Source organism: Thamnophis elegans, chromosome 9 (assembly GCF_009769535.1).
Source record: "Thamnophis elegans isolate rThaEle1 chromosome 9, rThaEle1.pri, whole genome shotgun sequence".
Lineage (NCBI taxonomy): Eukaryota > Metazoa > Chordata > Lepidosauria > Squamata > Colubridae > Thamnophis > Thamnophis elegans.
In genome coordinates this window covers 56659670-56673054 of record NC_045549.1, presented here as the reverse complement: position 1 = coordinate 56673054, position 13385 = coordinate 56659670, and the positions used below count along the sequence as shown (strand labels likewise).

Genomic DNA, 13385 nt, shown 5'->3' with positions numbered 1-13385 from the left:
ATGGCTGGAAGCCTTCCCGACTTCCACAAAACAAGCATGAGAAGTTGCAAAGACCTTCCTGAATTCGATCATTCCTCGTTACGGATGTCCATCCGCGATATCATCAGATAATGGTCCAGAGTTTGTCCACAAAATCAATCAACTTTTGGCCCGGGCAATGGGAACCAGGTGGAGGTTTCATTGTGCATTTCATCCTCAGTCTGGGGGAAAAGTTGAAAGGGCTAATCGCACCCTGAAAGATAGATTAACCAAAATATGCATAGAAACCCATTTGAGCTGGTTAGACGCATTACCCTTAGCCTTGTATAATATAAGGACTGCTCCTAGGAAAAAGTACCATCTGTCCCCCTTTGAAATGATATACGGTAGACCTCCTACGATTTTAAGGCATGAGGTTGTGGGATGGCCGGAATTATCCCATAAGGGGGGAATAGGTAATAGGGAATTAATCAAACAATTGCAGGGGTTGAATATGTGCCTAGAGGTCATAAAGAAATATGTAGGAGAACAAACACCACCTTTACTTGCTACCAAGTGCCATTCCTTTAAGCCAGGGGACAGAGTATGGGTAAAGCATTGGAAAAATGAACCTCTAAAAGCTAAATGGAAAGGGCCGTATACTGTAGTCATGTGTTTTCCCCTTGCAGTAAAAACTCTGGAATTCAAATTGTGGGTCCATTGGACCAGATTGAAAGGAACAGCTCAAAGTGACCCAGTCCAGTGGGAAGCGCAATCCACTGATAAACCCTTGGTGCTCTGGCTTAAGCGCAAGTGACTTTGCCTTTCAGTAGCAGTAGAAAAAAAACAGTAGTAGATTTTTATGTTTGCGCCTGAAAGGACACTCTGCTGAACCTTACCGGCAATAGGTTCCCTGCACACAGTATCGAAGACGCCCTGCTTGCTCACTCTGGAAGCTAATCCTTTACGCACGGCGTAAAAACGGAGCCAAGATTTATATTATTAATTATGGTATTAGAATGTAAACTACAGTTGGGATATGGTGACGTGTATATTGAAAACTTAGGGGAATGGGGTCCTAGCCATATAATTGCTTTCAGTGAACCAATAGGGAGGGTGGACTGATTCAACTTAAGGTAAGGGTTAGGTTTAGGGTTAGGTTTAGGGTTAGGTTTAGGGTTAGGTTTAGGGTTAGGTTTAGGGTTAGGTTTAGGGTTAGGTTTAGGGTTAGGTTTAGGGTTAGGTTTAGGGTTAGGTTTAGGGTTAGGTTTAAGGGTTAGGGTTAGGTTTAGGGTTAGGTTAAGGGTTAGGGTTAGGGTTAGGTTTACGGTTAGGTTAAGGGTTAGGTTTAGGGTTAGGTTTAGGGTTAGGTTTAGGATTAGGTTTAGGGGGGTTAGGTTTAGGTTTAGGGGTTAATTTTAGGTTTAGGGTTTACAGCGTGCTTCTGTCTCCGCGCTGTTGTCGCCCTGTTGATGACGTCAGCTACGCGGTTTAGTAGGATGCAGTTTAGTCAAGCACGGTTTTGTGGTGGAACCCATGTGATCACCCCAGAGGTTTCGATTTGCATGTGTCCATAATGTGCATGGAAATTGGGCCCAGGAACTCAGAAGTGTGCAAACATATAGGAAGGTTATTCAGAGTTGTGATATGTAATCACCTTCTGACGTCCTCTGGTCTACCCCTAGCGGCCTTGGATTGTGGCCAACCCCCTTCCGTTGTAATCAGGTGAATAATTACCCCTTTCTAGTTGAAGAGGGGTTGGGTGGGGTTGTGTAAAGTCCAGAAACAACCATTCTTAGTAGCCCCCGCTTGGTATCAAGGCACTCCTGGAAAACGTAGGCGCCGAGAAGCCATAACAACAGAACCGCCCAAAACGAGGATCTGACAATTGCCAACAATGTATCACCCAGGCAGAACAAGGTCTGGCTACAGTAACCACTTTAGTCTATCACACCCAAGCCCCAAGAGTTTGTAAACCAATGAGGAAAACTTGCCAGAGAAATGGAACCATGTATATGTTATGTACTATAGGGGGTAAGGAAACTTGCTACAAACCTCTAACCACGGAAAGGCTAAATGTTACATTATATACCTGGGTTCGGGCAAATCTATAATGGAAAGCTAGAGGGTCTGTATGCATATGTAAATCACACCACTGTGATTTACAAGGAAAGGAAAGGATAGTATTGGAGTTCGATGCTTGCATGGCCATAGATGAACCAGGCAAAACAGGTAGAATGGGATGTGGGTCCCATTCCTGGAAGGATGCATACAAACACAACCATAAGTATATGTGTAAAACTGACACCACCTGGATTACAGCCAGACATATGACATGGTTACCTTGTGCAGGTTCACTGCAATGTGCAAGATGGGAGTGTGTGTGTGAATATATTGGGGGCAGATATCAGGGGTGTCTGGGATTAGGCAACTTCACCAGAGTTAAGGATAGCAACTGGGTTAAGTTGGAAGTATATAGGACCCATCCACTCTTAAAGGCCTATGGATTTGGAATTGATGGAATAGGGGCAGATCCTCTGACTTACCTAACTGTAAGAATAGAGAGAATCTACGATGGGCAAATTAGATCCTTGGGCTGGTCTGTATATTACAATTTGAGCAAACTAGATAATAGCCCACTCTCTATAAGTACAAAGGCTAATAATTTATTTATAGAAATAGCGGAAGAAGTAGCAAAAACACTGTCGGTAAAGAATTGTTTTGTATGTGGCGGTACGAACATGGGTGAACAATGGCCATGGGAAGCCATGGAAGCCAGCCCTGAGGTTTTCAATAGTATGTCTATGGCAGGGAACATTTTGGCCAAAACTCACTTTGCTGGTATTGTCTGGACGTTATCAACTAACTTAGTGGAGCGAAACTGCTTTACAAGGAACCAGACCGTATCCGTAGTGGACCTCATTTGTATAGGACTCTGGGATCAGGAGTATAAAACCTGGATCTCTCCTGGTAAAGAGACGGAGCCTCAAAAGTTTAATGTTATCCTACTTCCTTATCTTAATAGCACGACAGAAGTATGGGTTGCCCCAAACAGCATGTACTAGATATGTGGCAATCTGGCATATGAGAGATTGCCTGGGAACTGGTTGGGGTCTTGTGTTCTAGGTTGGATCAAGCCTTCCTTCTTCCTTCTGCCTATCCAGTCAAGACAAGTATTGGGTATTCCTGTGTATGACCCAGTAGGCCTGCAGAGACGCAAAAGGAGCATAGACTCAGCCTACTCTAATTTTCCATGCAAAGAATTGGCGGAATATGAAAGGACCAGCGTTTGGGACTCTGAATGAATAGTTTGTACATACGGACAGGCTACTTAGGTGGAGGATGGGTCATATGGGTATAGGACCCCTATTTATATGCTAAACAAGATTATCAGATTACAAGCAGTCCTGGACCTAGATGGCCAAAGGCTGCCCAAAGCATTAAACATATTATCCGAAGCCACTGATAAGCTTAGAATCGCTGTATACCAAAATAGGTTGGCCTTGGATTACATCTTGGCTAAGGAAGGAGGTGTGTGTGGAAAGTTTAAACTCTCTAACTGTTGTTTACAGATTGATGAACCAAGGAAAGTTATTAAACAATTAACTATGGAAATGAGGCAACACCCATAATGCTGATCAGAAATGGAGTGGATATAATTTCAAAGAGATCTTTAGTGGGTGGTTCCCTAAATTACCCGGTTTGCAAGCCATAGTTGCCCTTGTAGGTCTAATTGCTGCTGGCTGTGTTGTTCTCCCATGTGTCCTCCCCATTTTTGCGTGAACCATATCTAACTGCCTGTCGTTATTAGCAAAAAAGGAAGCAGTAGTCCAGGTAATGGCAATCACCACCAGGAGCTCCTCTAATTTGTCATAGCCCCCAAAATGACTGAGTCGATTATATTGGGGCTCGCGTGGCTAGACAAGTGGAGTCCTACTATAAAGTGAGAAGATGGTTACCAGAAACTAATCATTGGCATTGGACCATTGCCACCTGTAAGACCGGTGTTAGGCCTGTAGTTATGTTCCTTTTAGGATCTTTGGCCTGCCACACTGTTTCATTAGTGTAGTGATTGGGAGGGGGGAATAGAAAGGAGTAGAATGGTGGAATGTGTTGTTGCCATTCTTTTATAGAAGCCCAAGGTCATCTTTTGTGTCTATACCTCTACATCTGACTGGAACTAGATGAGTGGAAATGCCAGCGTGGCCGAAGAAGATTGGACCATGTGTTGGATTTATGGGTGTGGGGATAAAATCATGAACTTTCAACTGGGTGGAATCCCAGGAAGTTTTCAGATTTTGCATTTCCACAGTTCGTTGCCAACATGTCTGTCTTATTAAATTGGAACTTTAAGGATAGCTCTGCCTTGGACTCTGATTTAATACTGCATGATATTTGGAACGCTGACATTATCCCAAATCTCCTTTTAAAATAAATCACCAGCACCCCGGAAAGGGGCTGGTGAGAGGGGTGTTGATTTCCCAACGCTGACCGAATCAGCGTAAAATATCAGTAGACAATTAAGAGAAAAGAAGTTAATGATTAATTGCTTCTCTGAAGTTCTTCCGAAGTGCAAAAGAATTTGCGTGGGAGGAATTTTTCATCTTTATAGCATCTGGGAAGATGCACGCACAACCGGAGGGGGATGGCTGGAGGGGGCTCCCAGACCAACTTCTTCAGCCAAACGTGAGTCAATCCCCCCCCCCTTCACTAGTGAAAGCTGCAATGGACTGGAGGACTGGAGTGGAGATAATTACTCCTTCCAAACAGCAATAAATGAAATGACCCATTACCCTGCAACTGAGTTGAAGACAGATTCCCTATCAAAATGAGAAGTTCAACCCAGCCAGCAAGAAGGGATTTGGCCAGCATCTTTCACTTGCCAGCCACTGGAAAATGGGCAGCAGCTTGTGAACGAAGCACCACAAATTGGGCTTTCTTCCCAGCACATGGATGGCAGAGGTGCCACTGGGCAACATGGGAAAAGCCTCCAAGACAGCAGAGGGGACCTTGGCCCATAATGCCCCCCCTGCCAGCCATTAATGGTTGAATTGCAACCTATGAATCAAGCAACCCCAGGTCATGGATGGGAGAGATGCCAATGGGCACCTGCTGTCCCTCAGCAGATGGCACCATGGCAGATAACTGGGCAGTGGTCAAACCAGAAATTGACCACCCCACTGGTTCCAGTCTCACCTGCAATGCCCCAACAGGTTCTTACCCCACCTTCCTACAGAGGAGAGGTCTCGACAATGGAAGAAGGGATGATTAAGGAGAAGCTGCAGGATGGATGGTGGAACAATGTGCACCTGCAATGCCCCAACAGGTTTTTACCACCCCCCTCCTACAGAGAAGAGTTCTCAACAGTGGAAGAAGAGATGAATGAGGGGGATACTGCAGGATGGGTAGCAGAACAATGTGATGAGGCGGTTCCTAAGTTTAGAGATGCAACTAGGTTCCGTCCCTCGGGGAAGCCAATAAAATGCCAGCGTTGCTGTCAATTTGGCCACAGAGCATCAGAGTGCTTGGCTCCAACCCCAATATCACAAACATGTGCACCAATTGCCAGAGCAGTAAAGAGAAGGCCCCAGAAGCTACCACAGAAGAGTCATCTGGGCCAACAACCTCCAGAAGAGGATCCCCAATCTAAGGTGACAAAGAGTCCTACCAAGGGGGAGGCCTCGGAGGAGGGAAATGCAGAAGACGACCCAATGGTTAGTGCACCCATCCACCCCTTTACAATAAAATGCAACCTCCAAGTGCCAGAAACTGGAGTGGAAGGGGAAGTTGGGGCAATTGTGGACACCGGCTGCACCCGATGCTTAATCAGCATGTCAATTGTGGAGCAACTAGATATACGTATAAGACCCCTAAACCATCCCATTCAATTTGAGCAAGTGGATGGAACACTGATTAGAGGGGCCCCAGCCACTAAAATTACCGAGTTGGTAAAGGTGATGATAGGCTGCCACTATGAATTCCTCAGATTCATTGTACCTCCAAGAATGCAGGAATCAATTATATTGGGACTTGCATGGCTGGACAAGTGGGTGCCTACAATAAAGTGGGAGGACAGCATTAGAAAATTGATTATCGGCTTTGGGCCGTTACCACCAGTGGAGCCAAAAGGCCACCCAGGAACAATGGGACCCAACAGCCCAGACTGTCTGGAACCTACGGCACCTGCAGCAGACACCAAACCCCCAGGGATCCAACAAGTACCAAAAGACTACTGGGACTTAGCAGGGGTGTTCAGTGAGGAAGATTGCAACTATCTCCCCACCCCACCGGCCAACAGATTGTGCAATAGACTTCAAACCAGGGGCTAACTTACTGAAGCTGAAAATGTACTCCATGACCCCAAAGAGATGGTTGAATTGAGGAATTACATAGACATCAATTTGAAATGGGGCCTTCCCCAACTAAGCCAAAAGCAAACTAACCCCTGAAATGGACAATGGACTGTCAAAAAAGCTTTGAGAAATTAAAATGGCTCTTTGCCCAAGAGCCCATACTGCAACACCCCGACCCCAAGCAACCATTCATAATCCAGACGGATGCCAGTGATGTAGCAATAGTTGCAGTGCTACTACAAAAGAATAGAGAGGGCCACCTCTTGCCATGCGCTTACATCTCCAAGAAACTCACCACTACTGAAAGGAGGTGGGCCATTTGGGAGAAAGAGGCGTTTGCAATCAGGTAGAGCCTGCTCACATGGAGACATCTCTTGGAAGGGGGCGGGGGAATATGCCGTTCAAGGTCTGGACTGATCATAAAAACCTCGAAGCTATCCACGCCCATCGAAGATTATCTCCCAAACAAGTTCACTGGCCATAATACTTCCAAAGGTTCAAATTCAACATTAAACACATCCCTGCAGGGAAGAACTTGTTGGCGGATGCTTTGTCGAGAAAACCGCAGTACGACAGTAAGAAGGAAGAAGTTGTTCAACCCATCATTTCTTCCTCCAGCCAACAGGTGGCCCAGGTCACCACCCAAAGCCAAGATAAGCTGATGACAGAGTTCAAAGCAGCACTCCCGGCAGACCCGTGGTTCAACAATAACAAGGACATTCTTGTGGTTTAGCCTGGAAGGGGTCCAAACTGTACGTCCCTGCGGGATTGAGGCTGGAAGTCCTACAGCGAAGCCATAATGCAAAATTAGGCGGCCACTTTGGATTCCTAAAAACGCTCCACCTTTCCAGGCGTCAATTTTGGTGGCCAAGGATGAAATTGGAAATGAAGTTGGGATCTAAAGGCGGATAGTTTAATAAAACAATTCCATGAAAAGTTTCCCGATAAGCCAAAGGGTCCCCCTGGGAGGGGAAGAGGTGGTTAATTTTTTAAATACTAACTTTGATGTTGTTCCTTTTTCAGGAAAGATGTTATTCACTTTTCAGCCACAAATGATGCCAGGGAGGCTAATCCCCCTTTGGGCCCTGCTGATCAAGCAGATGGCACAGTAGCAACAGCAAGGAGCCCAGCAAACCCTCCACTCAGTTGGCGCATGGATTGAGGGCCACTCCCAACCAACTCCGAAACCTGCAATTAGAAAGAAAAACTCCTTCCTTTGGGGTGAAGTTTCATGGGAAACCGAAAAAATTGGGATTCTTTGTGGCACATGTGCTCACCTACATGCAAGAATATGAGTTTCAAACCCAAGAATCCCGAGTGCGAGTGGTTACCTTAGCCCTGGAAGAAGGGTTGTACTTAAAGTACTGAGCCCATCATGAGTACCCACTGGTCGTGCAAACGGAGCTTCATGTGCAAGCGCAAATGGAGTTTCCAATTTGTGAACGCTTGCTGCTCACACAAAATAGAGCTGTGTACACTCAAGTACCAGGCCACAGCCTGGAGGTTGGGTACCCTTGTTCTAGCTGAAAGGAATGTCAAACTTCTTTCTGGTCATTTCTCCCAAAACATTTCCAACATATCTGTGAAGCTACTAGAAATTGAATTCAATTCAAATGAGTTTTCATCTTTACTAAACCACACTTAAAATATTGTATCCAATTGTGGTCACCATGATATAAAAAAGATGTTGAGACTCGAAAGAATTCAGAGAAGAGCAATAAAGATGATTAGGGACTGGAGGTTAAAACATAGGATGAATGGTTGGGGGAGCTGGGTATGTCTAGTCTAATGAAGAGAAGGACTAGGGGTGATATTATAGTAGTCTTCCAATATTTGAGGAGCTGTCACAGAGAAGAGGGAATTGGCATATTCTACAAAGCACCTGAGGGCAGGACAAGGATCATATTAAAGAAAGATCCAACCTAGAACTACGGAGAAATTTCCTGTCAGTGAGAACTATTAATCAGTGGAAAGCCTCGCCTCTAGAAGTTGTGGGTGCTCCAGCACTGGAGGTTTTCAAAAAGAGATTGCACAATCACTTGTCCAGAATGGTATAGAGCCATGATGGTGAACCTATGGCATGCGTGCCACAGGTGGCATGTGGAGCCATATCTGCTGGCACATGAGCCATCAGCTCCAGCTCACAAGCACATGCCGGCCAGCTGATTTTTGGCCTTCTGGTGGGTCGGGGAGGCTGTTTTCACCCTCCCCAGGCTTTAGGAAAGCATCCAGAGCCTGGGGAGGGTGAAAAACAGTCCCATTGGGCCTACCAGAAATTCGTTTCAGTAGGCCTATTGGATCTGTTATTCGCCCTCCCCAGGCTCCGGAGGCTTTCCTGGAGGATAGGGAGGGCGAAAACAGCCTTTCCTGGCCCTCCAGACGGAATACCAAGCTCAGCTTGGAAGCGAACAGTGCGGCGCCTGAGGGGGGTGCATAGGGGGATTGTGCATGCATGTGCATCTGGGGGTGCACTTTGCATTATGGGTGCCAGCACACATGTGCACTATCGTGAGAGAGTGCTTGCATTTTTGGCACCCAACAACAAAAATGTTAGCCATCACTGGTACAGAATCTCTTGCCCAAGCATAGGGATGGACCAAAAGATCTCCAAGTTTGCTTCCAACTTGTTATGTTATGTTCTATGTTCTAAATCTGCAAGGCTAAACAACTGGATCAGAATACCCCAAATAATCCCTTTTTCGTGTCAACCCATCTAATGGCTGCAATAAATCCCTCTAGATCCACATCCTTGGGATCCGGACAGTATTTTCTGTTCTGGTGCCCCTTCTGTGAAAACTTGCCCTCTTCTCTACTTCTCAGCATTTGGCATGTACTAATTGGCATTTTTAATTCAGCCTGGCACACTGGCATCATAAAATGCTACAGCAAGAGTATGAATGAACACTAATTGCTTCTATTTCATTTGAAGTATCTTAGATCATTTTTATTGCACTATTTTTAATGTTTGGCACTGCCTGGAGAAAGCTGGCATCAGAGGTGCTTTGTAAATATTGTAATTCAAATCCTGTAACATTAAATAAAAACAGAGTTTATCCTGTAAAAGGAAACAGTCTGAAGCAAAATTGAGCTGAAGGAGGATCCCAAACACTTTATACACAGACAAGCTGCCAGGGACAGAATGAATAACAGCGCTGAAGGACAAATGAAGGATTCCACGGTGCCACCTTGCAACAATAATAAAAATTCAAATTTGGGCCAAGGATTCAATTACTAAGATGCACAAATGGGTTGCTTCTTGTAAATCATACTTTCTAGCAAAATCAAACTAGAACAAAATGCAAAAGATTGCATAGTAAAATTCTAAGATACTCATAAACTGTTAAACTCACCATGCTGATGTTTAGGATTTTATGGATATTGAAGAGATTTTCCAAGCGAAGTGTGGTATAAATGCCTTTATTTTCCTTGCAATCACTAAAAAGATATACAAAAAGGATAAATCAAGCGTTTGTTTCCAATTTTAGATCCTAGTATTTTCCATCAAAAATCTATTAACTGAATACAGTATCAGTTTGAATTAAATATTTATTTCATTATATTTATTAAGGCTGCCTCCCCCCACTCCAAACAACTGGGAAGCTTATAAAATCCCCAAATTTGCTAACCAAACCCTTCCTACCTTACCTCATAAACACATTGGAAGTTGAGAATTATTTGGACAATTTGTGATGACTCTACTATTCAAAAGGCAAACATTAGACAATTCATCCGAAGTATCTAAAGATTTGGAAGTTTCAAATAATCTTTGGAATCTAATTAATAACACAACTATTTTTTCAAGATATTTCAGTATGAGATATTTCTGTGTAACTGTAGAATTAGACCTTCTCTCTCAAAGACTCAAACATCTGATGGGATTCTTGACAATCTTTGGCTTATGAAAAATTGAATGGAAGTAGTAACTGATATTTGAGTCCTTGCTCAGCTTCTGCTTCAAAGCAAGAATAATATGACTGTCAACTGTCCAACTAGTGAACCCAAAAGAAGGAATCTGTCTCAGGAGTTTGAATTCCCAAAAGTAACACTTTATTGGATTCACCATTTTGGTACTGAAAAATCAAAACCAGCTCTGGTTTCCCCACGCAAATGCTTGCTTAGTTAAAGAATAGCTTTCCTTTCTCCCGACTGCTAAGTGATCACATTGTCCAATTATGAGATGTCCTTTTGTTATGGGAACAGTCCATCTCTTCCTCAAGCACCTGCAGTGGTGACCTGGATGGTTGCCAAGCTTTCACAGTCTACACACAATCTCAGCACTCTATTTTCCCCTTCCCTCCCCCAGTTCATTGGCAAGTTGAAAAGCATTAAAGTTTGAAAGGTGCAAAGTGGTTCAATCTTGACATGCTGACCCCCTGAAAGAAAAGGGCACCTGGAAAAATATTAAGCATACATTAACACTGTTATCTAGGTAAACTTAGCCTTCAATAATCTCCTCGGTCATTGAGGGTATTTTCTATGGAACCTTCTTACTAACTTGTCTGTGCTAATATTATGGGCTCCTACCCACTCAGCATTAGCTGAGGGATATCCTTTCCACTGCACTAAATATTGTAATATCCCCTTAAAGTACCTTGAGTCCAGTATCTCCTTGATCTCATATATTCCTTCCCCTCCCAACTACAATGGGAGGCAGAGACTCCCCTTTGACTGGCCTTAACTTAGAGTCTCGGAAGGATTTCAAGGAGCTATAGTGGAACACTGAATGGACTCGCCTGAGCACCTTCGGTAACCATAATTGCACTGTAATTGGGTTTTTATTCGAACAACTGGGAACAGACTTATGTACTTGGGACCCAGTTTCTTACAAGGTTGGTTCAGCTTCAGGCGTTTAGTAGAAATGTGTACTTTCTCCCTAATGCTGAATTCCTTATTATGGAGGGCTCTTTTCCAGTCTGCCTGTTTCTTTTGTGACTCCCTGGCTTTATTCAGGGCTTTCTGCACATTTCCCCAGGCAGCTTTTAGAGAGTCCATTCGTTCAGCTAATGTTACTGAGGGACGAGGTTCCCTTGGAAATTCTGTCATTGGCACAAACTCAACTCCAGTACTTACTTTAAAGGAGGTGAACCCAGTACTACCATGCACCAAAAGCCACTTCTGCAAAAGAGCTCTGCCCAGTTTGTTTTCTGGTAGTTTACATAACAACATAGGTATTACTCCGCTATTGTGTTAGCTCATTCCGCCACCCCATAAGTACTTGGATGGAACCCCAAACAAAGTCCTTAAAGTCCCTATTTACTTTATGAACTCCTGCCAAAACTTTGCTGTAAACTACACTCAACCATCTGAAATGATGCACCTTTGGGACTCCATGCAGCCGATAGAGGTGCTGCACAAAAATCTTGCCCAGACTCTGAGTTGAGGGAAGCTTTGGATATGCGATGAAGTGTGCCTCCTTCGAAAACAGGTCATCCACTATCCAAATCACAGTACTCCCATTACTCTCAGACAATTCTAGTATAAACTCCATGGCGATTTCTTCCCATGGTCTGCAGGTGTTGGCCACCGGCTGTAGCAACCCAGGATCTTCCCTGGCAATCACTTCATGGACTCACATACTGGGCAGCTGATTACGTAGTTTTCAACATCTTTCTATATCTTGGACCATCAGAACAGCCTCTTAGCCAAGTGAAGGGTCTTTACAAACCCGAAGTAGTCTTCCAGCTTTGCCGTGGGTTCTTTGTAGGATCTGGGTCCTCTGGCTAGCTGGAACATATAGTTTGTCTCCCTTCCACGCCAGGTCCTCTCTCATCATCAGCTCATTTTTGTGGCCCTTGAACCATGCATCTTCTTTCGGGGCTTCCTTTAGCTGGTTCCACCACAAAACCGCGGTAGACTAAAGCGCGCTCGACGAAAGCGCGTACGTGACGTCATCACAGCGCAACGAAAACAGCACGCTGTGAGCGGTAAACTTAAAATTAACACGTAAATCTAAACCTAACCCCCCCAAACCTAACCCTAAACCTAACCCTAAGCCTAACCCTTAACCTAACCCTAAACCTAACCCTATACCTAACCCTTAACCTAACGCTAAACCTAACGCTAACCCTTAACCTAACCCTAAACCTAACCCTAACGCTTAACGTAACCCTAAACCTAACCCTAACCCTTAACCTAACCCTAACCCTAACCCTAAACCTAACCCTTACCTTTATGTGAATCGGCTTGCTTTAAAAGCGCTTTTTAAAGCGCCCTTTTTTCTCCGCGGTCGTATTTGTCGCGCTGCTGATGACGTCAGGTACGCGCTTTAATCGGCCTTTAGCCATTGGGTCAGAGCACTATCAGCCAGCCGAGAGTGGCTAGTGGCTGCTGCCTCATGGTGTTCTGTGCTGCCAGTTGCCAGAGAGGATAATGGAGTTAACTATTTACTCCCAGGTACTTTTGTATTGGGGAATCCAAGAGAGTCCATCAGCGAAGAAATTCTTGCCCCCTGGCAAGTAACAAAGGGTGAAATTGAATCTATTAAAGTACTGAGCCCATCATACTTGTTTAGGGGACAGTTTCCTTGAGGTTTTTAGGGCTTCCAAATTCTTGTGATCAGGAATCTTTGAAAGGGGTCTTACTGCCCTCCAGGAATTGCCTCCAAGTAAGCAGTGTTCATCGAACAGCATATGCCTCCTTTTCACATACCATCCAAAGTCTTTTGGTGTCAGTCAATTTCTGAGAAGTGTAGATGCGAGGTTGCAGCATCCCCTTCGCATTTCCCTGGAGCAAAACGGCCCCCACTGCCACATCACTAGCATTGGATTGTATTACAAATGGTTCCTCTGGATTTGGGTTTTTAAGGGTTGGCTCCCTGCAAAAAGCTGTTTGAGCTTTTCAAAAGCCTCTTGGCTTTTGCGCCGAGGTGGCGCAGTGGGTAGAGTGCAGTACTGCAGGCTACTTCAGCTGACTGTTATCTGCAGTTCGGCGGTTCAAATCTCACCAGGCTCAAGGTTGACTCAGCCTTCCATCCTTCCGAGGTGGGTAAAATGAGCACCCAGACTGTTGGGGGCAATATGCTGACTCTGTAAACCGCTTAGGGAGGGCTGAAAGCCATATGAAGCGGTATATAAG

The 13385-nt window shown here is 44.7% G+C and overlaps 1 protein-coding gene across 1 annotated transcript in view; it reads right to left on the bottom strand.

Moving 5' to 3' along the window:
- The window catches only part of PROM1 (prominin 1), a 124250-nt gene that overhangs the window by 35103 nt on the left and 75762 nt on the right, over window positions 1-13385 (bottom strand). The window contains 1 exon segment of the mRNA XM_032223647.1: window positions 9662-9746. Within this exon segment, the coding sequence (XP_032079538.1) occupies window positions 9662-9746 (85 nt within the window).